At 35.3% G+C, this 23877-nt stretch overlaps 1 protein-coding gene and 2 non-coding genes across 3 annotated transcripts; 2 read left to right on the top strand and 1 right to left on the bottom strand.

Moving 5' to 3' along the window:
• The first annotated feature begins 5256 nt into the window (after positions 1–5256).
• LOC107773655 (uncharacterized) lies at positions 5257–10935 on the top strand. Its single transcript, XR_012704939.1, has 10 exons — positions 5257–5575; positions 6342–6401; positions 6494–6533; positions 8099–8262; positions 8571–8609; positions 8752–8838; positions 8937–9015; positions 9526–9650; positions 10553–10644; positions 10761–10935. It is a non-coding gene; the product is annotated as an uncharacterized LOC107773655 (transcript).
• Positions 10936–13030: 2095 nt separating this feature from the next.
• Positions 13031–13997, top strand: LOC107766175 (3-isopropylmalate dehydratase small subunit 1-like). The gene has a single exon (XM_016584920.2). The coding sequence runs from the start codon at positions 13054–13056 to the stop codon at positions 13828–13830; it is 777 nt and encodes a 258-aa protein (XP_016440406.1). The 5' UTR covers positions 13031–13053; the 3' UTR covers positions 13831–13997.
• Positions 13998–15193: 1196 nt separating this feature from the next.
• On the bottom strand, positions 15194–15321 carry LOC142176908 (U6atac minor spliceosomal RNA). Its single transcript, XR_012705712.1, has one exon. It is a non-coding gene; the product is annotated as a U6atac minor spliceosomal RNA (small nuclear RNA).
• Positions 15322–23877: the final 8556 nt, after the last annotated feature.

Genomic DNA, 23877 nt, shown 5'->3' with positions numbered 1-23877 from the left:
AGATTATAGTAAACACATTAGAAATTCATCCTGATATTGGAGATATAAGTTTATACCAATATTTGGAATAAGCAATGGTTCGATTATTAGAAAATTAATATTTATGTGGCTGCTAGGGATGTCACCTTTTTAAATTTTCATGAACTAAATAATAGGTGACATGCGGTATACTAAATAATCTACAAAATTAAAATTATAATTTATTATGTATGCTTATGGTTTTACCTTATAATACGATTTTAGTATGCCTAGTATAATGATTATAGATTAGTTTACTGTCAAATATAATATAATAATAATGATACTCGTAACTATTTTATTTTAATAAGATAAAATATTAGTACTAGAAGTATGTACTACAACAAGCTTTTCATTGATGATAGTTCTTAGAATTATTTCTATATGGAAAGCATATAGTAGTAGATAGTAGACAGAGATTTGTCCCCTGATTTTTTTTTTTGATTCCCTGATTAACCTAAAGGTTCTGCTATATCTCTTTGTTTTTCTAGAGAGCATAATACTTAGTTTTCACAAAAGTGCATGGTAACTAGTAGTACTATATTATTCTATTTGATACATCCTTTTTTTTTTTAATGTTTTGGTCATATCACTTTCATCTTGAAGTAAGCTTATTGCAGCAAAGACCACATGTGAATTTTCAATATTATTTTATATTTTCATATATCTGTTTGACACTAATTACTTAGCTTATTTGAGTAAACGAAAGTCTATTGTTGAGAATTATATCCAAATGACATTATGAAGAGTTTAACTCAAGAGGTAAGCATTTTCTTCGTATTTGAAATTATTTTTGTCCTTTGCTATTAATGATATCAATTTCAATGAGTTCAAGTTGCAATGCACCATGAGGGTAAGACATCAGGATCAAGTCCTGATACTCCATGATGATAAGAGTTGGGTTTGAATCTCAATTCATTATGGCCTAACATGCCTTTATATTGGTAAGATATTGGGTTTGAGTCCCACTATACCATATTGATGATATAATGGTGACTAAAGAAAAATAATATATTTTTCATGAAAAGGCATGAATATTGCCCCACTTGATTTGCTCCATTCTTGAAGTGAATGTGGTAACGACGCATAATAAGTTTAAATGAAGACAAGTGGTTGAATAATGAACGTGGGCGTTCCAAAGATCAAAATAATAATAATCATCACGATGATTATAAAAGGAGAACAATAAGGGTTCTCAAAATAGTCCTTCAAAATGTGAAAGCAATATTTACCATCAAATTGATATGAAAAATAATAAAGCACGCCGCTGATTGTGATCCATTTCTTGAAAAGAATGTGACTTGTGATAAGCATTGAGAATGCAGACTCATTCCTAAAGGTGAATGTGGCAATATATAATAAAAGTAATGAATAAAGACATGCAATGTATTATTAGATAAATACCACACAACTCACCTCTAAGGGAGGTTTGAGTGAAATAAAAAGAATAAATATTATTGTGTGGTTACATGAATATGTCATTGGTCGCGTACATGTGATACGCCAAAAAAATATTTTGTTGTGCCTTATAAAAGGTTATTAAAGGCAAAATTAAAGCAAAAAATAATTTTGCTTATGATGATTTTGACCATGATAATTTATTATGATATAATTTTCTCCGTGAATGAGACATTTACCATATGAGTGGTGTGACAAAAAATCTTGTAGTACAAAAGTTGTTAAGAGATCCGGAAAAATTAATTTGTTACTGCCCGGATGAATAAAATTATTCACGATATTGATATTGTAAAGTCTCAAAAGAAATTTTTTGAGTTTCAAATGTATAAGTCAAAGTGGTTGGCATATTGAGACTATAAATGAAAGGAATATTGAACATCTTCATATTTCTATAATCATAACGGGTAAATATGAAAGATTACCCGATTTTCTTTCTATTTGTACTACACAAATATAAGTATGATGATGGAATTATATGTCACAAGTAAACTAGAGGTTTACTGAAATAAATATTAGTTGGCATGACCGGTTGACCATCTCGATTCAATTATGATGTGAAAAATTAATTGAGAATTACATTGGCATATAGTGAAGAAATATAAAATTCTTCAAGAATTCTCTTGTGGTACTTATTCTCATAATATACCAGTTAAGGTTGAGATTGAATCCCTTGATTTCTAGAACGAATAAAAGGTGATAAATATATGGGTCCAGTCACCTTCCATGTGGACAGTTTACTATTATATGATTTTAATAGATGTGTCTATTCTATGGCCACATGTGCATTTGTTATCAACTTGCAGTTTGGCTTTTGCAAGATTGAGTGCTCAAATTATTAGAACACAGTTCCAGAATATAAATTATGATGATTTATCTTGATAATACTAGTTTAAATCCAAGTTGGTTTAGCAGAAATTGTGTGCCTCTAATTATATCTAAACTATTAGTTATGAGAACAAAACTGCCAAAATAAAATTTGGTATGTGATGTATTATTTAATATACAACAACACTTGTACGCATCTAGCCAAGTTATGATAAGTTCTCCCTATCACAATCGGTTTAGGGTCAGGAACCAAATAATTTCCATCTAGAAATATGAATGTGCTGTATGATTTAATTGTTCCACCACAATGCACAAAGATGGATCCCCAAATACGGCTAGGGATATGTGTTGGTGATCCCAACACTAGGGGGAGAAAATAAAAAGCTGAAAAAGTATTGCATGTAATGAATTATTATGAGTATATCTAGATCCTCGTACGAGAAAATGTGAACTTGAAGTTCAAGTGATAATTCATTTGCAAAATATTGCCAGACGTATTTGCTGACCCAAAGCTAAATGTCATATTAAGCTGTTAATGCTTCAAATAAAATAAAGTTCATAATGAATAGAGTCTATGGCATGCATGAAGCATAATAGACTAATCGATTCCAAAGATAAAACTCCTTGAAGAAGGAGAAGAGCAAATGTTCAAGATGGTCATAACAAGGAGGTAAGTGCTCTAGAAGAGCACCACGACATAACACTTCATAAGACCTCATGGGAGAGGCGCAAGTACCTGAAAATAATAAGATAAAGAGATCTCAATAAGTTATGTCTTTATTGGGTAATAGTAGAACCGATATAAAATGATCGTCGACGATATTGTTAATATAATGTAGTGCTCAATATTATTAATATTGACGAGGATCTTGAGCTCAAATCTGTCATGAAATTTGGACAGATAAATGATTGGCCAAATGAAAAATACGCAATAAAAATTGATTTCACCTGAAAAATATGAAGTTGGACGGATAGTCCTAACACCTGAAAGTATAAAGCTAGTGCAGGTATAAATGTGTCCTTGTACAGAAAAAAAAGGTCAAGTCGATAGACATAAAGGCGACTTGTATCACAAGAACATTTATAAATATCCTGGCATTGATTATATAGAGACATGTTCTCCTGTGGTGGATGTCGTCATTTTGGGTTTTAATCTGGCAATACAAGAAAAACGTGATATGCGTATAATGAAAATCATTGAAGGATTTAAATTGTTCTGAAGCATATTAAGGTTTCCAAGAAATTTATTAAATAAAGCTTCAAATTTTTTTATACGAATTGAAACAATCAGGCGCATGTGGTATAATCGCCTGAGTGAGTACCTGTTGAAAGAAGGTACAAGAATGATTCAATTTGTCTTTGTGTCTTTATTAAAAGATCTGGATCTAAATTTATTATAATCGCCGTGTATGTTGATGATTTAAATATCATTGAAACTCCTAGGGAGCTTCCTAAAGTAGTAGACTATTTAAAGAAAGAATTTGAAATGAAAGATCTTGGAAAGACAAAATTTTGTCTTGGTCTACGAATTGAGTATATGAAAGACGGATTTTTTGTCCATCAATTAGCATACACTAAAAAGATTTTAAAGTGATTCTATATGGATAAAGCACATCCATTGAGTACCCCGATGGTTGTGAGATCACTCGATATAAATAAATATCCATTCTGACCTCATGAAAATAATGAAGAGCTTCTTGGTCCTGAAGTACCATATCTTAGTGCAATTGGTGCGCTAATGTATCTTTCTAACATTATAAGGTTGACATAACTTTTTCAGTTAATGTATTAACAAGATATAGCTCTGCTCCTACAAGGAGACATTGGAATAGAATCAAACACATATTGCAGTATCTAAAAGGAACTACCGATATAGGATTATTTTATGGCAATGATTGCAGTCCCAATCTTGTTGGTTATGCCGATGTTGGGTATTTATCTGACCCACACAAGGCTCGATCTCAAACATGCTATGTGTTTATATATGGAGGCACTGCCATATCTTGGCGATTGACTAAGCAATTAATCGTGGCTACTTCATCTAATCATGCTGAGATAATTTCTATTCATGAAGCAAGTCGAGAATGTGTATGGTTGAGGTCTATAATACACCTTATTCGAGATAAATGTGGGTTGAAGTGTGACAAACTACCCACAATTTTGTATGAAGACAATGCAGTATGCATAGCCCAATTGAAGGGAGGATTCATAAAAGGGGATAGGACAAAGCACATTTCACCAAAGTTATTTTTCACATATGATCTTCAAAAGAATGGTGATATCAATGTGCAACAGATCCGTTCAAGTGATAATATGACCGATTTGTTTACTAAATCTCTACCGACATCAACCTTCAAGAAACTAGTGTACAAGATTGGGATGCGAAGGCTCAAGGATGTGAATTGATGCTCTCATCGGGGGGGAGTTAATACGCATTGTACTCTTTTTTCCTTACAATGTTTCGTCCCACTGGGTTTTCCTTGTAAGGTTTTTAACGAGTCAACCAAAAGACGTATTTCTTAACATGTGTACTCTTTTTCCTTCACTAGGATTTTTTTCCCATAGGGTTTTTTCCTAATAAGATTTTAACGAGGCACATTATCTATGGATATCCAATGGATAGTGTTATAAGAAAAATCAAATTATGGTGGATGTCTACTCTTCCTCCGTAATCTTCTCAAATGCTTAATGACATATTCAATGACATATTTCTATGCTTAATGACATATTTTTCTTTACTTTTCATGCATATATAAATGTCTTGTAATAGATGAAAAAATACACGCAATTGAAGAAGAAATAAGAATCTATCGTATCTTTTTCTATATCTCTTAACTTATTTTTCCTTGTACTATATTATTATTTTGAGCTATATTTTATAACTAAGTAACATTATTTTCACATTTTATCCCACTTTACTATCCATTAACGACCCTTTATTATTTTCAATTTACAAATTCAACGTTTTGCAGTAAGCCAACGATATGAATTGCGCACAAAATGAAAAGTTAAGGGTACATTAATCGATTCAATAATAAGTCGAAATGTACCAAATCAAATTGAACTACAACCCTCTTGAATATAAAACAAAGGAAAACAAATTTAGAAGCGAAAACGAGGGGACATTTATGTTGCGGATGATCTGAATCTCCCAAATTTGGAATTGTTCTCCGTAATGGTGTCTTAAAATCCTATTTGTTAAGTCTCTGTTATATGTTCAATCTCAATGGCGGCTCCATTCTTTTCAACGCCTATTCAACCTTTCGTTTATCAGGTATTCTGTGTTTGTGTAATTCGAATTATCCTTGATCAGATTAGTTTTGGCGATTGGGGTTTGTTTTTTGGCTGACCAAGTTCAGTTACTAACGACTAACGAGTATATTCTTTACCGAGTATCCGTTCAGTAAAGGTATTAAATCTTTTCCGAGGGTCTATTTCTAACTGGTTTGTGAATATTACTTGGGAAGTGATAATTTGTTACCTCATGTTCCGTAGTCTTTACTTCATTTTTAGCTAGCTAGTTATTGATGGTAATTTCTGTGAGATCAGAATTTACTGGGAAATAAAGTGGAAAGGGAGGGTAACAAAGATGTGCAGGTGCTAGTTTAGCATTTTAAGTTGTGAGAAATAAAAGAAAACATTTAGGTGCATCTGCTACAAAGGGTATTCTATGGTTCCTTTTTTTTCACTTCCTTAACTATTGTGTCTGGACCAGCTTGCAGACACCCGACTGTTACACCGGATACCTAGTACCTCCCATCAGCATAGGTATTGGGTAACTCTGCCAAAAAAAGGGACTCTTGTCATTCTTGTAGCTCATGAGTATTCTAGTTTCACATAGAAAGCTAGGAAACAGGTGTAGTCTGTTACATGTGCTTAGTTTGTGGCTTACAGTTGGGTTAGGAATTAAAAATACGACAAAAAAAATATGATAATGTTGACTTCTGTTGAAGAAATCCTAACAATTCAACATTAGACTGCGATTCTTTGTCTGTATATGACTAGTATCATGACATTTGTGTTATATCTATGCTCTGTAGAGTCCGCAAGATGCTGTGACACCTTTCCAAATTTTCGGTAATGAAGCTCATATAGTTCAGGTACTCATTTGCCTATTTTGGTTTCGCTGTTAGAAAAGTTTATATGGTTGATTTGTTGATTTTTGTATACCTTTTCTTCATCTATGTTTCAGATTATGTTGAAGCCGCAAGAAAAGATTATTGCTAAGCATGGTAATTTGTGTTATTTGTAGAAGAGATCTCCTGCATGGTATCACAACCATTTAAGGATACATTTGCTTATACGAGGTTTCAGTTGTTACCATTAATGGCATGCCTAACACATTAACATCTCTTCGTTGTGCATGGTGTTTGATTCAGATATTGGAGAATGAGCCAGTTCTGACGGGCTTACACAAAATCTACAAACTTGAAAATCTAGTTGACTGGATATTTTCTCAAGGATGAATTAGTATATGTTGAACGTACTAGAAGTTGTTCTTGAAGCATACTAGCTTATCACTTTTTGGGGATAGAAGCGCATTGCCTTATGAAAATAGGAGGTTTTCTTACCGGTCTGCCACATGATATGCAAGAAAGAGGATCCATGAAATCATGATAAAAAAGAATGATCCAAGTGGTAATGTCCTAGTAGGTATTGGTTTTCCCTGTAGACGGTTGAACAGCCAAAATTTCGAATTGCTCCCCACCTTAAAAATAAGGAAAAATAACGTAGGTCTATGTATTAAGTCTTCTAGTTGGTTTATCACTGTTCTAATTTGTTGGGATTTAGGATGGAACCGAATAGCGAATTCTCTTGCGGTTAAGACAAGTCCTGCATCTCCTACCTAATGCAATTGAGCGACCCACCATTTCTTTGCTCCCCACCTTAAAAATAAGGAAAAATAATGTAGGTTTATGTATTAAGTCTTCTAGTTGGTTTATCACTGTTCTAATTTGGTGGGATTTAGGATGGAATCGAATAGCGAATTCGCTTGCGGTTAAGACAAGTCCTGCATCTCCTACCTAATGCAATTGAGCGACCCACCATTTCTTTCCTTCGATAATGCCTTCGCTTCACTTCAAGACACTATTTACCAAGGAAACACTGCCCTTTTCTTTTAACGGAAGAAGCCGAAGGGCTGAACAAGCATTGAGGTAATGAGCTGTAAGAAAGATGAGTAGGGGGAGCATGGTGAGATAGACAGATGTCCAATCTTGCAGCATCTAGTTGCTCGGCTTTAGTCTTGGGCTGATCTCAGACTTCAATCAACACTACCATTAGTACTCGTAGTTGTGTCATCTCAATATATTATTCTTTTCTATTGACAAACAACCACTCTAAGATTTGGTTGCATAAATGAATTGTTCTCAATGCTTGCAGTTTTCTGAATCTCATTTGACATCCTTGAAGGAATAGCGTGTTCTTATTTGATTCCTGTAAATATCTTTTTTACACTACTTAGAAGTAAAATCAGTAGCTCTGACGTGTGTCAAAGAAAAGCAACTAACTTTTTTTTTTTTTTTGCATTTCTATCCTCTCCACATGGGTTTGTTCTGGTTTTAGATTAGGTTTGTGTGTGTGTGTGTGTGTGGGGGGGGGGGGGGGAGGGTCTTTGCTGTCAAAGAAGGGAGGTTCATTTTCTCAATTATATATAGTCAGTCAACAGTCACTGTTATATGGATTGTATCTTGTTTACACTAAAAGATATTTCAATTTTACTTAATCCAACTATCATAAAATTACAAAAAGAATTCATCATTTTTATTATTCACTCTTAAGTGACAATACTTTGCAGGGTCCATGTGCTACACGTCTTCTTCCATTCACTTGGAAAATGTCTATGCCACTGAAAATGATACAAGTGTCTGGCAGTGGCTTTTTGGAAAGAGTATTTCAAGTGTGGTTCTCCAGAATACAGGTACAACTGATGGATTTGTTGGAATTGCTGCGCCTTATTTGGTAAGAATCCTACCGGTTTGTTCGCATCTCAGCTACTTTCCTTGTTTGGTTGGTTATATTATGTTAGATGGACAATTTTTTTGCCTTTACGTACCCATCTTGAACAGGTATGACATGGACATGGTACATCTTATGGTCCTTCAAGGGCGTGTTGTATTTGCACCTTTACCTAATACTTGTATCTGATTCCATCATTCCATGTAATGTAGGGTCTTATAATTCTTATTTCCTTATAGATCCAATTTAGTTGTAGCATTACTAAATCAATTTTTTTTTTCTTTTTTATCTGATGCACCGACACTGCACAGATTGATCTAGCAATGTTTGGAGGTGAAATCTTATGCCAGGTAAAGATAACTCATTGTCTCTCTTGTTCCATCCTTGTGCTAAGGATATTATTCTAGCTTCTTCTTACAATCATCCTTATTTTCTTTGTGGTTTATTTAAGTTTTCTAACTGGATCATCTCTTTTATTGATATATTTTGTAGCCAGATGCATTTCTATGCTCTATTAATGATGTCAAAGTCAGTAATACCTTTGTCCAAAGGGCACATAACATGATTGCTAGTGCAGAGGTGAGATGACAGAATTATTCTGTGGTTATGTGTTATCTGCCTTTGTGGTTTAAGCAGACAGATCGAACCTTTGTTTGATGCGCTAGTAATATTTCCAGGGATCTTTGAGGCATAAGATATTGGGACAAGGGCTTGCTTTTATAGTCGGAGGCGGTTCTGATATGAAGCTGAATCTCAGTTACTGTGAAAAACTTCTTTTACTTTTTAGGCATGGCTATTATTTAAGTGTTTGATTCATGTTTGTATGTTTAAACCGGCAGAAGAGAGAAAATGTGGGTCGTCCTAGAACCTTTAGAACTCTTAGATACAGGCAATGAGATTCTATCATTTCTATCGTCATGTTATCATTGTTTTTCAGATTTCCGACAGACATTATTTTAGTTTTGAATACCGATTATTGTAATATATTCTTAATGTGAAGATCTACAGTGTACTTAGATGTTGGTTATGGTCAGAAAGATGATCCTTCTCAGTGAATACGAAGCGTTGTGTGTTCATTGGTATGCTATTAGAGTTTCTCGTGAGAATTGGATGGTTAAAATTTTAGCATATTTGTTACCAAATAAGAAGTACTTGGCCCATTAAATTTTTTCTGTTTTATGATATTAAGGAATCTTAATTGTATTGAACATCACAAGTTTTATCATCTGATCCCTTTATTCCTGCCCAATTTTTTTCCTCATTCAGTTGTATAGAAAAATCTTGAAGTGGGAGAGGTACTTGTTGCAGATGTGGCAAGCATAGTTGCATTATCAGGAACTATCAATTTCCATGCCAAATACAATGGACAGATGAGAAGGGCGGTATTTGGGGTATTTGACTTGTCAGCTTCTTTTGGCTTCTGCCTTTTTCACTATTTTCTTAATTATATATATATATATATATATATATATATATATATATATATATATATATATATATATATATATATATATATATATATATATATATATATATATATTTAGATATGCTCATGTTTGCCCTCCCGGCAAAAAATTCCTCATGTTAAAAACTTAAAAGTAGCTTAGGACATAAATTAAGATTAACAGCTAACAACAGCAACGCATGAAGTTAACAACTCTACTTGGTATATACTTCAACCTGAACCTTCTCTTACACATGACTGATCTCTCCCTCACTACTCCCTACCTGGTGCTTATATGCAAGGAGTTCCAGGGGTATTTATGTGAATTATCATTTGAAACTTGCAGTCAAACTTGAGAAATTAAGAGAGGTGAGTGAAATTGAGGTGCTTCAGGAAATGTTTGTTTGGTGGTGGAGTTAGTTTGTAATGTATGTTATCATGAAACTTGTATATGCCATCCTTGCTTTTCTTTGATATTCCCTTTTTGTGATACATGGTACTTATTTCGTGGAATGATAGTAGCCACATGAGCAAAGTGCGACTGATCCAACATAAGGGAACAGTTTTCTAAAGAAAAAACTGAAAAGCAGATATACTGGTCATGATCTTTTTTGGAACTTCAGTTATACTGCAAGTTTCTGGTGCTTTCTTCCATTAGAATGTCTGAGATCCAAATTGCATTCAATAACCAATGTATGTAGTTTCTATATTGCTGCTAATAGCATAATATCTATGATTCCGCTGGCTTTGAGTTCTTCTTTTATGCAAGTAATCAACTTTAGTTCTTTGTCATCTCTATGATTTGGTTTCCGAGGCATGTTGTCTCTAACCATGTTTATGCAATTACAGAATTATAACCTGGTAACGGCTGTTCTAACGGGGCCAGGTGTTATCTTCATCCAAAGCATGCCTTTTCATAGGCTTTCTCAACACATTGCTAGGTAAATCTCCTAGCAGCACCAGCAATTGGAACTAGTTGAACTATTAGACAGCCTTCCTGTCAGTAAAACTCTAGCTTTGGAGAAAATTGATCAGTTGTTTTGTTTCTCTGTTGCAGGGCAGTAACATCTCCAAACATGAGGGACAATCCCAGATTCTTTCTTCAGATAGCAATGTTTTTCTTTATAGCTTATGTTGTCATTGTATCATCTTTAATCTTAACTTATGTTTGAGCCTTCTTATTTCTTTTTTGTTTCTGTTAACATTCTATATATCGTTCTTTGTCACTTTTATTTTCTTTTGGGTTGACCAGCTTTTAAATCTTAGTTGCAAATATCGAGTAAACATTCTAACTTGTACAGTATCTACCTTAAAAATTCAGATCATAGCAGTGGCTTTTCTTGTCTTAGAACTGCATGATTTGTCGCTGTATTGAATTCAGTATGTTATGAACTATTGAAGAAGGTTCAATGCCTGATGTCTTTGCTTCAAATGAAGCGCCGAGAAAAGAGAAATCTATTATTCTTTTGTAGAAATTAACCAACTTTACCAGTAATAAAGTATTTATAATCCTCACCTACATGAAAAACAAAAATGGATTTTGTAATCACTAAAATTCAACAATTTCAAAATTTTAGTAGCTTAAGCAATTGAATGAAAAGTTGACGTGGACCTGGCATATTACATGTTTGTTCCTGCGCAATAAAGGGCTCTTTACTCAAATAGTCTGTCGGATTCTGTTTACTCTTTTAGCCGGTATACATAGTTATATATTGATTATACATAAAACACATGGGATCATTCATATATTATACATTCCTTGGCTATTTTTAGTTTAAAAAGTTGGGTGAACGGTTACAACAACAACAATCTAGTAAAATCCCACAAACGGGGTCTGGGGAGGGTAGATTGTACGCATACCTTACCCCTACCCCGAGGGAGTAGAAAGCTGTTTCCGGTAACCCTCGGCTCAAGTTGGGTGAACAGTTATTTAGGTTAATACTGCATATACAACTCCAATACAATTGCCAGCCGATGAACCAAAAGCATTTAAGTGCCTCCCAATGTCTACACTGGTGTTTGGTTATGCTACCATTGCTAGGCTGTTTATTTGGTTTTGGAAAAATGTACCCAACAACGCTATTCAAACAAGACTTTGAAATATTTGGCTACATATATTGGTTTATTGAAACATGAGTTTTTGTTATAAAATACCCTTATGTCCTACTACTTAACACATACTCAAAAAAGAGAGGAGAAAATGAAATAATTCATTTAGGGGTCGTTTTTTTACGCGAAATAAGGTGAAATAAAGTGTGGGATTAATAGCCTGTTTGGCCAAGCTAAAGAAATCAACGTATTTTGAGAAGTGCTTTTTTCAAAAGTGCTTTTAAAAAAAGTACTTTTGGAGAGAAACACTTTGTGTCTGGCTAATCACTCTGAAAATCACTTTTGAGCAATAATTTGTGTTTGACCAAACTTTTCAGAAAGTGCTTTTAAGTATCAAATTACGAATAAGGACATGGATAAATTTACTTAATAGTTAATATTATAAGTAAATAAATAATCTTAAAAATTTGTTATTACATGCAATAATTAAATCTTTTTATTTTATTTAAGTTAAATATGAAAATAAAATTTAAAAGTACTTAATTCTTTTAATATAAGTTAAATATATTAAAAATTATTCAACAAATATAAAAGTATTCACCATTAAAGTCACTATATATTAGAAAGTTATCCTAAAAATAATAAGAAATATTTATACATTAATATCCTAAGTATTAGGTTTAACTGTTATTTTGGTATATAATATATTTTGTTAAGGATATTTTTGGTAAGAAGAAAAGTCAAAATTGCTTCTGCTTTTGGGAAGAAACTACTTTTTTCTGCTTCTCAGAAACTGTTTTTGCTTCTTTCCAAAAGCACTTTTTTCCCCAAAGTTAGGGAAAAAAGGTATTTTTGAGAAAAAAATGTATTTTTGGCCTCTTAAGAAGCTTGGCCAAATATGCTATAAATTTATATCATATTTGATTGCCGGTATAAATTTATAAATTTATGCCATTAACTAAATATGGTATAAATTTAATCTCAATCTTAATACAAAATATCTCATTTTATCTCATTAAATTTGAAATTATATTATTTCACCTTTCAGGTAGAATAAATTAGTCCAGCAATTATAATCTATTTAGTGAGCGTACCAAACTACACTGGTTAGAAAGAGTAGGGTTAGCCGGTTAGGTGGACTCTAAATGGCGGCACTGGTCCATTAAACTGGCGGCTCGCCTACTTTTTTTCATCCATAATAATAAGGCCCAATATCTAATACTACTAGTAAGTACTTCCACCCTATAGCGCGCGCACACCACTCTCTCAGGAAAAATTAGCAATCTCCGAAGCTTTCAGCAATGGCGGCTTCATCAACTCTTTCCAGTTCCATCACCACCTTCAAACTGTCTCCGTGCCAACCACGCGCCTCCTCTATTACCGCCTCCGTCAAACTCCCTTCGATTTCTTCCAATAACCCTTTCAATCCCTTAATTTCTCATTTTGGCCCAACTCCGGAAAACCCCACCGTCGCACCTCTCCGTTGTTCCGCCGCCTCCGCCACACCGGAAACCACCACCACGACCGCCACCACATTCCACGGCCTCTGCTACGTCGTCGGGGACAATATCGACACTGACCAAATCATCCCCGCAGAATACCTAACCCTAGTCCCGTCAAACCCAGACGAGTACAAAAAACTCGGGTCCTACGCGCTGTGCGGACTCCCTTCATCCTACCAAACCCGTTTCATCGACCCGGATGAATTCACATCCAAGTACTCCATCATCATAGGCGGAGACAACTTCGGGTGCGGGTCGTCGCGTGAGCACGCACCGGTTGCTTTAGGAGCCGCGGGCGTGGCGGCGGTGGTGGCGGAGTCGTACGCTAGGATTTTCTTCAGGAACTCGGTTGCGACAGGCGAAGTTTATCCGCTTGAATCGGAAGTGAGGATTTGTGAGGAGTGTAAGACGGGTGATGTGGTGACTGTTGAGCTAGGAGAGAGTAGGTTGATTAATCATACGACTGGAAAAGAGTATAAATTGAAGCCAATTGGTGATGCTGGTCCTGTCATTGAAGCTGGTGGCATTTTTGCTTATGCAAGAAAGGCTGGAATGATTCCTTCCCGAGAAGCTTAGTTTTCGAAGTGGTAATTGATTCAGTTCACTAGTTTTCTTTTAAAGTTTTGTACTTAGGCTTGCTGAAAACAGATGATTGCATAATAAATATGGTGTTTGTTGTATGATTTGGAGAAAAAAATCAGCACCTTTAAAAAGGTGTCTTATGTTCTGTTATGCCTATTTCAGTATAAATCAATGGATAAACAACATATGAATCCGAAAATAGTTGGGTTGACTATATGATCCTCGGAGGATTTGTCATGATTCATTATAATTAGATTTTTTTATGTTTACTGTCAACTTAGCATTGTTTCTCCTTTATCCTAGCTTGAGACCGCTTTACTTTGTGACATGGGCGGTGTTATGTTTTATCAGAAGAAAAAAAGGAAAGATGTAGGCTGTGTTATGGTGGTTGCTTTATGATTTGGGAAAAAGAATCAGTTATCCTAAAAGGGTATGTCAGAATGTTTTCTTATGCTTATATCAGAATCATACTTGAAAGATGTTTGTCACTACGGCAACTTCTAATTTGAAGATACCCGAAGAGCCTTACTTTGCTATACTTTGCTAGATCTTTCATGTTACTAAAGTTCAAGGGTTCAACTCATATTTGGCCTTATGCATGTCTCACACAATTCCTTCCCCGCCTTCCTCAAATTGTCTCAACAAAGGAACCTGGTCTTTTTATAAAGACCTTCAAAATTACAATTTGGTCCTACAGAAACTTAGAGAATGGTTCCTCAATAAACTTACAAGGAAAATGATACTAACTTTAACTATCTATTAGTGATTATATTTAGGTGGCAATCAGGCAAATATCTATTAAGGAAATTAGTGACTTCCTGATGATTAATAAGGTTTGAACTACATCGAAGGTCGTCCTTGACCAGTAATCAAGGTTTAGATGAAACTAGAGTTGATATGAGGAACTGCCAAGTAAAATAACTGCTGACATATTGTATCAAATAAAAGTCAAGTTCTGTTGGCATTGGATTCTTAAGAGTAGAGCAGCATTGCACTCAAGGGTGTGGCCTAGTGGTCAATGAAGTGGGCGAGAACCATGAAGTCTCAGGTTCAAATCCCAGCGGAGACAAATACTAGGTGATTTCTTCTATCTATCCGAGCCTTGGTGGATAGAGTTACCTGGTACCTGTTGCTGGTGGGAGGTGGCAGGTATCCCGTGGAATTAGTCGAGGTGCGCGCAAGCTGGCCCGGACACCATGGTTATCAAAAAAAAAAAAAAGAGTAGAGCAGCATTACTTGAGATGGTTTTAAAGGGGTTGGGAAATTGACTAGGATATGATTAGTGGATTTTACTAGGGATGAGCAAGAACAATCATTGAGATAGTTCGCTATGTTTCAAAAAAATGTTTTTTGGTTGATAAAGTTGGGGTAAGATCCACCGAAGTGGGTAGCCTTAACCGGATGTGTGTGGCAACACGTAAAGCCCGAAGGCTGTTCCCGTCCCTATTGGGGAAGATGCCAACCATCTCTTCTTTCTTCGAACACATGTTTGATGTTCCAAATATAATGCTTAAATCTTGCTTAAATCTTCTGCATTCAATTACTAGAAAATAACATCATTTTGTTCTAGGAGCCGTTGACAACATGAAGATTTTGATTCAGTAGTTTCTATGACATGTAATTTTATCCCATTAGATATTAACTTGCATAGTTTGCCTAGCAATGATACATAGTTTGCCTAGCAATGATCGATGGACCTACATGATGCACATCGTTTGTTGAGATTTTTCTGCTTATCCCAGGTTCAAAGTTGAAAATTTTGTCTCTTGTCTTGCACTAATTCACTCTGTTGCCCCCACACAACCCTAAGACTCTAAATTACTCGTTCCTGGCGTCATCTCTTAGGTTGTTTTCTTTGTCACCTTATGTCATGTGGACTTTCCTCCTTTTCCTTCGTAATGAAAGCAAGTTTCGTGGACCTATAAGTATACCCTCCTCTTTTTAGACTTGATCCCCATCTGGATGAACGGGCTATAAGTAAATTACATCATAATATTGGCTTGTCTCCAGCTATAAACAAGGCAATTTGCCAAAAGTTTGCTTGTTATCATTCCAGAGACAAAATTGGCTTGTCTCCAGTGAAATAAGGCAATAGCCTTTATGCTCATTTCAGTGAATTGCCAAAAGTATACTCGTCTATTGTAAAAACCCCTTGTCCTTTCTTTTTGGGGTAAATTTTGATTCAAAAATCTTCGCAGTATTTGCAGCATTAGCAGACTGGCGTTACAGCATGCAAAATCTCCCTTCGATTGGTGGCAATGTTGCTTTGTATTTTTGTATAGATGCTAAAGATTGTCTATAATGTGCTCATATGTTACTCTTGATATAGTCACTGTGACTTAGATACTTTTGCTTTCTCTAATGACAATTGTTTATTCTTATTTGCGTGGCTACTATGGCAAATCACTGTTGCGCCAACTTACTTGAGATAATCAATGCATCATAACACTAGTAATTCTAACATGCTAAGTTTAGGAAATATCGACAATCTCAAGCCACAAGCTCTCACAACAACCGTATAAATTTAAGCTACGCTACCACTAACACAAGCCAAAATACAATCCCAAGACTGACTTAAGTAGCAAAACTCTAGAAGTTTAACAAATAACATACTAAAGTAGTCTAACAAAATGATAGCCCACGCGAAGCAAGTGCGGGGCTTACCGGATCCATCGTTCGCTCTGTCTGTCACACTTCTTGAGTCGAAGTGTCAGCCTGACCTAGATTATCTGTGGGGGAGAAAAAGAAAATAAGAAACACAGTCAGCAACACCGACTGAGTGAGTAATAACATAAACCATAGTATTTATTTGGGACAAGTATAGATAAAATATCATGCATTTCATAAAGTTTTCAACAATACGCTATTTAAACCAATGTTACAATTTGTGGATGAAAACAATAAATTCAGCATGTAAAATCATCATGATTCAATAGTTATCTCTATCATATCCTTTTTGTTTTATAATGGGAAGTACTTAAACAAGAGTCGACATGCATTTAATGGATGTGGTTACAACATACCTTTATGGCACACATGAAAACGAAATATACATGAAAATTCTCGATGGATTTAAAATGCCTGACACATAACTCAAAGTCTCGGAATATATTTTCAATCAAATTGTAAAGATCTTCGTATGGTCTAAAGCAATCAGGAAGAATGTGGTATAACCGCCTTAATGAGTATTTATTAAAGAAAGATTATATAAATGATGTCATTTGTCCATGTATTTTTATAAAGAAAACAACATCGGAGTTTGTTGTACTTGCTGTATATGTTGATGGTGTAAACCTTATTGGAACTCCTACAGAACTCCAAAAGGCAATTGATTATTTAAATGTAACGACTCGGCCGGTCGTTCCGAGAGTTATAGCTTGTTTCCCCCATTTTTGCTTCTTTATGTGTTGTTCAGCGGTGTTGTGTTGTATCGGGTAGGTAGTTTTAGGTTCGGAGTAGTTTCGGAGTGAAATGAGACACTCAATCTCTTATTTAGAAGGTTAAGTTGGAAAAGTCAACCGGATATTGACTTATGAGTAAACGATCTCGGATTGGGATTTTTATGGTTCGGATAGCCCTGTTAGGTAATTTTGGACTTAGGAGCGTGTCCGAAATGTAATTTGGAGGTCCGTGGTAGAATTAGGCTTGAATTGGCGAAATTGAAAATTTGGTGATTTTCGGTCGGCAGTGGAAAATTTGACATCGGAGTCGGAATGGAATTTCAGGAGTTGGATTAGATTCGTAGTGTCATTTGTGACGTTTGTACAAAATTTGAGGTTATTCGGACGAGGTTTGATAAGTTTCGGCATCGATTGTGGAAGTTTGAGGTTTCAAGTCTATTAAACTTAAATTGGTGTGTGATTCATATTTTTGTTATTGTTTGATGTGATTTGAGAGCTCGATTGAGTTTGTATGGTATTTTAGGACTTGATGGTACCTTTGGTTGAGGTTCCGGAGGCCTCGAGTGTGTTTCGGGGTGAGTTTTGAGCTAGTCCGGGCATTTCCGGAACTCGGGTATGGTTCTGGTGCTTTGAATTTTGCGGATCGTATAATTCTTCCACGACCGCACTCCGGGGAAAAGTTCTGCAAATCCGTTAGTCTGACTTCGGAAGCCTATATCTTTTGATCTACAAGGAATTTTGAGATGATTCAAAAACGAAAGTTGTATCCCTTCGTGTCTAGTTTCCAGAAAGTAAAGAAGTCACAATTTGGACATCTGTAGAGAAAGTTATGGCCAAAATACTAAAGTTTGGCAGTGCAGCCACCAAAAGGTGTGGCCGCACCATTTTTTCACGACCGCAGGACCTGGGAGGCGCGACCGCGCTTGGAATTTCGCGGACCGCATAGTGGGAGTTCAGAGGGTGCACTATATAAACAGGGTTTAGGGCATTATTTCACATTTTGGACCTAGTGAGCTCGGTTTGTGGCGATTTTTCGTGGATTTTTCAAGAAATTCATTTGGGTAAGTGATTCTAACTCGAATTTGGTTAATATACATGAATATATCAATGATTTCATCATCTGATTAGTACTTTGAGGTAGAAATTTGGAAAAAAATTATAGAAACTTCATAAAATGAATTTTTGGGATTTGAATATCGATTCGAAGTCGGATTTGAGTGAAACTAGTATGGTTGGACTCGTGAGTGAATGGGTGTCCGTAATTTGTGACTTTTACCCAATTCCGAATCGTGGGACCAAGTTTGAGCCAATTTCGGGTTTTTGGTCTAAATTGATAGTTTTTCTTATGGAATTCATTCCATTAGTGTATATTGATGGTATTGTACTGATTGTGAATAGATTCAGAGCATTTGGAGGCCGTGTCGAGAGACAAGAGCATCGCGGGGTAGAGATTTGACCGGTTTGAGGTAAGTAACGATTGTAAATCTAGTCCTGAGGGTATGAAACCCCAGATTTCGTATTATTTTACTATTTGAGGTGACACACATGCTAGGTAACGGGCGTGTGGGCGTGCACTATTGGGGATTGTGACTTGGTTCGTCCCATAGCAACTGTAAAGTTGCATATTTTGTTGAAACTATATGATACTTATGTGTTTTAGAAAGAGTTTCTGTAAATTGGGCTGAATGCCATGTTTGGGCCTTGTGCTAGTGCTATTTGAACCCTTAGGGGCCTTTTTTTACTATCCCCTCACTGTATTTGATTGAAAATTTATACTCAGTCATGGTTATACCTGTTTACTGTATAACTCAGTTTTTATTACTCTATTTTGATGCATATAAATATTGTTTTGGGTTGAATACCCTGTTTTACTGAGAGCCCGAGTGGCTTGAGAGGTTTATGACTGAGTGAGGCCGAGGGCATGATTTGTGAGGATATTTATGGGATCGGGCTGCACGCCGCAACATGTTTGATATAGGCCGAGGGCCTGATTGATTTGTGCCATGATTTGGCTTGATATAGCGTTTGGGCTGAAGGAGCCCCTCCGGAGTGTGTACACACCCCCAGTGAGCGCATGTACCTACTGAGTGTGAGTGCCGAGTGCTGAGTGACTGGAAGGCATGAGTGATGGTGAGGTATGCCCGATGGGCTGTTTACGAGTGATTGTGAGGTATGCCTGAGGGTCTGTATACGAGTGACTGTGAGGTTTGCCCGAGGGTCTGTATATGAGTGATATTTTACCCGGAGGGCTGTTTATGATTTCATCATTTTTGCTTACCTTGCATTGAGCCTTTGTTTGAAAACTGTTGAAAAATATCTTTAAATGATTTTACTGGAACTGGGTTTAAACGAGATGCTTTGATTCAAACCCTGATTTTAAAAGCATGTGGTATTTTACTGAGATTTCATGATATGAACCTTATATGCTTATTGCTCGTCACTACTGCTCAGTCTTTATTTATTGTTGTTACTTACTGAGTTAGCGTACTCACGTTACTCCCTGCACCTTGTGTGCAGATCCAGGTGTAGCTAGACACGGTAGCGGTTGTTGACTATTCTGGTTACAAATTTTCTCGGGGATAGCGAGGTAGCTGCCTGGCGATCGCAGCCTTGCTCTTCTCCCTCTTATCTTCCTTTAGTTGTATTTATCTATTTCTCAGACTATGTTAGTCTCGATATTGTCAGATAAATTATAGTAGATGCTCATAACTAGTGACACCCCGATGTCGGGCTTTTCTTTCCGTACTTTTGTTTTGATTTGAACTCCTTTACGAAGGTTTTTTTTATATTAGATAGCCTTGAAATTATCTTTAAAATAAAAATATCGGTTTATTTTGGAAATGAGTCGGCTTGCCTAGTTCCACGATGGGCGCCATCACGACAAGGTTAGTTTGGGTCGTGGCATTAAAGAAGGAATTCGAGATGAAAGATCTCGGAAAGACAAAATTATGTCTTGGTTTGCAAATTGAATATTTGGCAAACATGATTTTTGTTCATCAATTTGCCTACATAGAAAAGGTATTGAAACAGTTTTACATATATGGAGTACATCTACTAAGTACTCTGATGGTTGTTCGACCACTTGATGTGAATAAGGACCCATTCTGATCTCAAAAAAAGAATGAAGAGCTCCTTGGTCCTGAAGTACCGTATCTTAGTGCCATTGGTGCACTAATTTATCTTGCTAACACTACAAGGCTTGACATAACTTTTTCAATTAATGTCTTAGCAAGATATAGCTCTGCTCCTACAAGGAGACATTGTAATGGAATCAAACACCTATTGCGGTATCTAAAAGGAACTACCGATATGGGCTTATTTTATGGCAACGATTGCAGTCCTGATCTAGTTGGTTATGCCGATGCTGGTTATTTATCTGTCCCACACAAGGCTCGATCTCAAACAAGCTATATGTTTATATGTGGAGGCACTGCCATGTCTTGACGATCGACTAAGCAATCAATTGTGGCTACTTCATTTAATCATGTAGAGATAATTGCTATTCATGAAGCAAGTCTAGAATGTGTGTGGTTGGGGTATATCTTATTCGTGAAAATGTGGTTTGAAGTGTGATAAAATACTCACGATTTTGTACGAAGATAATGCAACATGCATGACTCAATTGAAGGGAGGATTCATAAAATGAGACAGAACAAAGCACATTTCACCAAACTTATTTTTCACACATGATCTTCAAAAGAATGGTGATATCAATGTGCAACCGATCCATTCAAGTGATAATATGGTTGATTTGTTCACCAAATCTCTACCGACGTCAACCTTCAAGAAGCTAGCGTACAAGATTGGGATGCAAAGGCTCAAAGATGTGAATTGATACTCTCATCAGGGGGAGTTAATACACGTTGTACTCTTTTTTTCTTACAAGGTTTTGTCCCATTAAATTTTTCTTGCAAGGTTTTTAACGAGACAATCAAAAAGTGTATTATTAAACATGTGTACTCTTTTTCGTTCACTATAATTTTTTTCACTGAGTTTTTTCCTAGTAAGGTTTTAACGAGTTACATTATCTACTAATGGACATTCAAGGGAGAGTGTTATAAATAATATTAAGAGTGGATATCCATGTATTATGAAATTACTTCGGAGTAACTTAGTCATAAACTAGTCTAGTTACTTGGTCACTAAAATTAGTTATTTGCTCACCAAGATTTGTTACTTGGCCACCAAGACTAGTTACTTGGTCACCAAGCAACTCTCTTATAAATAAAAGATTTCTCTACTCATTGGGAGAATATATCATCAAGAAAAGATCTAGTATTATCTCTCTAAATTTCTCTTGTGTTACTTTATTTCATATTATTCCATAACAATCTCGTATTATAAAGAGATATTTCAATTCTTTCTCTTTTAAATAATAGGAGTAGAACATAATTAAAGTATGAACTACGTATAGAAAAGAACACAAAATTTCACTTTTGTTATAAATATATTATATTATGGATGTTCATCTAGTACTCCGTTGTAAATAAGCTTCCTGAAGAAGCTTATCCATATGGGACTCCGCCATAAATATATTTATCTATTTAGTACTCTATTGGAAATAAGCCTCCTGAAGAAGCTTATCCTTTTGGTACTCCGTTATGAATAAATATTACCTATGGTAGAAGATTATCTATATCTGGTGCAGTAGCAACTTACACAATAGCTTAGATTAGCAGCTTACAAGCAGCTTACACAACAACTATATGAATTAAATTATCATTAATATAATCCTCACTTAAAAGATAATTCAAGTCAAATGCCAGAAGCATTTGTTGATCCAAAACTAAATATCATATTTCAGTTGCAAATGCTCCTATTAAAATTAAAGTCCCCAAAGGATAAAGTTTACTGCACGCATGAAGCATAGTAAACTGATCAGTTCCAAAGGTAACAATCCTTGAAAAATTATAGGAGCAAATGATCAAAATGATCATAATAAGGAGGAAATGAGCTCTAGAAGAGCCCACGACATAACATTTCATGAAACTCTAGAAGAAATTCAGGTACCTGAAAATAAAGAAAGTGATGAGATCTCAACAAGTTATGTCTCTTAGGAACCGATACAAAATGATCGTCAACGATATATTTAATCCAATATAGTGCATGATATTATAAAAGATTGTGAGGATCATGTATATAGTCCAGACACCTGAAGATGTCACGCTATTTAAATGCAAGTCATAACCTATATGACTCATTTGATTAAATCAATATGAAGATTCGTGAAGGATTTAAAATGCTTGAAGCATATAATTCAAAGTCTCGAGAAATGTACTAGATCAAATTACAAAGATCTTTTTACGGTTTAAATCAATATAAACGCATGTGATATAATCGCCGCAGTGAATATTTGCTGAAAGAAGGTTACATAAATGATGTTATTTGTCAATGTATTTTTATAAAGAAAATGTCATCACCGAATTTTTTTATACTTGCTGTTTATATTGATGACGTAAATCTTGTTGGAACTCCAGCAGAGCTCCAAAAGGCAATTAAATATCTTAAGAAAGAATTTGAGATGAAAGATCTTGGAAAAATAAAATTTTGTCTTGGTTTGCAAATTGAATATTTAGCAGACGAGATCTTTATCCATCAATTTGCCTATACAGAAAATGTCTTAAAATGCTTTTACATGGACAAAGCACACCCATTAAGTACACCAAATAGGTGTTTGATCACATGAAGTGAATAAGGATCCGTTCCGACCTCTAGAAGAGGATGAGGAACTCCTTGGTCCTGAAATACTCTATTTGAGTGTAATTGGTGCACTTATATATCTTGCTAATGCTAACAAAGGTGGTGCAGATCATATTGGTTGTGCAGATGCAGGTTATTTATCTGATCCCCATAAAGTTCGATCTCAAATCGGGTATGTGTTTACGTGTAGAGGTACTGTCATATTATGGCGCTTCACAAAGCAATATACTGATGCTACCTTTTCAAATCATATCGAGATAATAGTTATTCATGAAGCAAGTAGGGAATGCATATGGTTGAGATCAGTGGTTCATTTTATTCGAGAAAAATATGAGTTGGAATGTGATAAAAAATCCACAATATTATGCGAAAACAATGCTACACGCATAGCCCAATTAAATGGGTGATTTATAAAAGGAGATAGAACGAAGCATATTTCACCAAAATTATTCTACACACATAATTTTCAGAAAAATGGTGACATCGATGTGCAACAAATCCGTTCAAGTGACAATCTAAAAGATTTGTTCACTTTGCCAACTTCAACTTCTGGGAAGATGGTATACAAGATTGGAATGCAGACACTCAAATATTTGGAATAAGGTTTTTATCAGGGGGAGTGAAATATGCGTTGTACTCTTTTTTCCTTACTAAGGTTTTTTCCATGGGATTTTTCTTGTAAGGTTTTTAATGAGGTAGCTAGAATTGCGTATTACTAAATATGTGTACTCTTTTTTCGTTATTAGGATTTTTCCTAGTAAGGTTTTAACGAGGCACAATATCTTTTAATGAACATCCAAGGAGAAGTGTTATAAATATATTATATTGTGGATGTTCGTTTAGTACTCTATTGTAAATAAGCTTCCTGAAAAAGCTTATACATATGGGACTCCACCGTAAATATATTTATCTATTTAGTATTCTATTGAAAATAAGCATC

Source organism: Nicotiana tabacum, chromosome 22 (genome assembly GCF_000715075.1).
Source record: "Nicotiana tabacum cultivar K326 chromosome 22, ASM71507v2, whole genome shotgun sequence".
Classification (NCBI taxonomy): Eukaryota; Viridiplantae; Streptophyta; class Magnoliopsida; order Solanales; family Solanaceae; genus Nicotiana; species Nicotiana tabacum.
Note: the sequence above shows the minus strand (reverse complement) of the source record. Positions and strands in the feature narration are given on the sequence as shown.

Bases quoted from the DNA above. Each gene is read 5' to 3' on its own strand.
- LOC107766175 (XM_016584920.2), top strand. From the start codon at position 13,054: ATGGCGGCTTCATCAACTCTTTCCAGTTCCATCACCACCTTCAAACTG.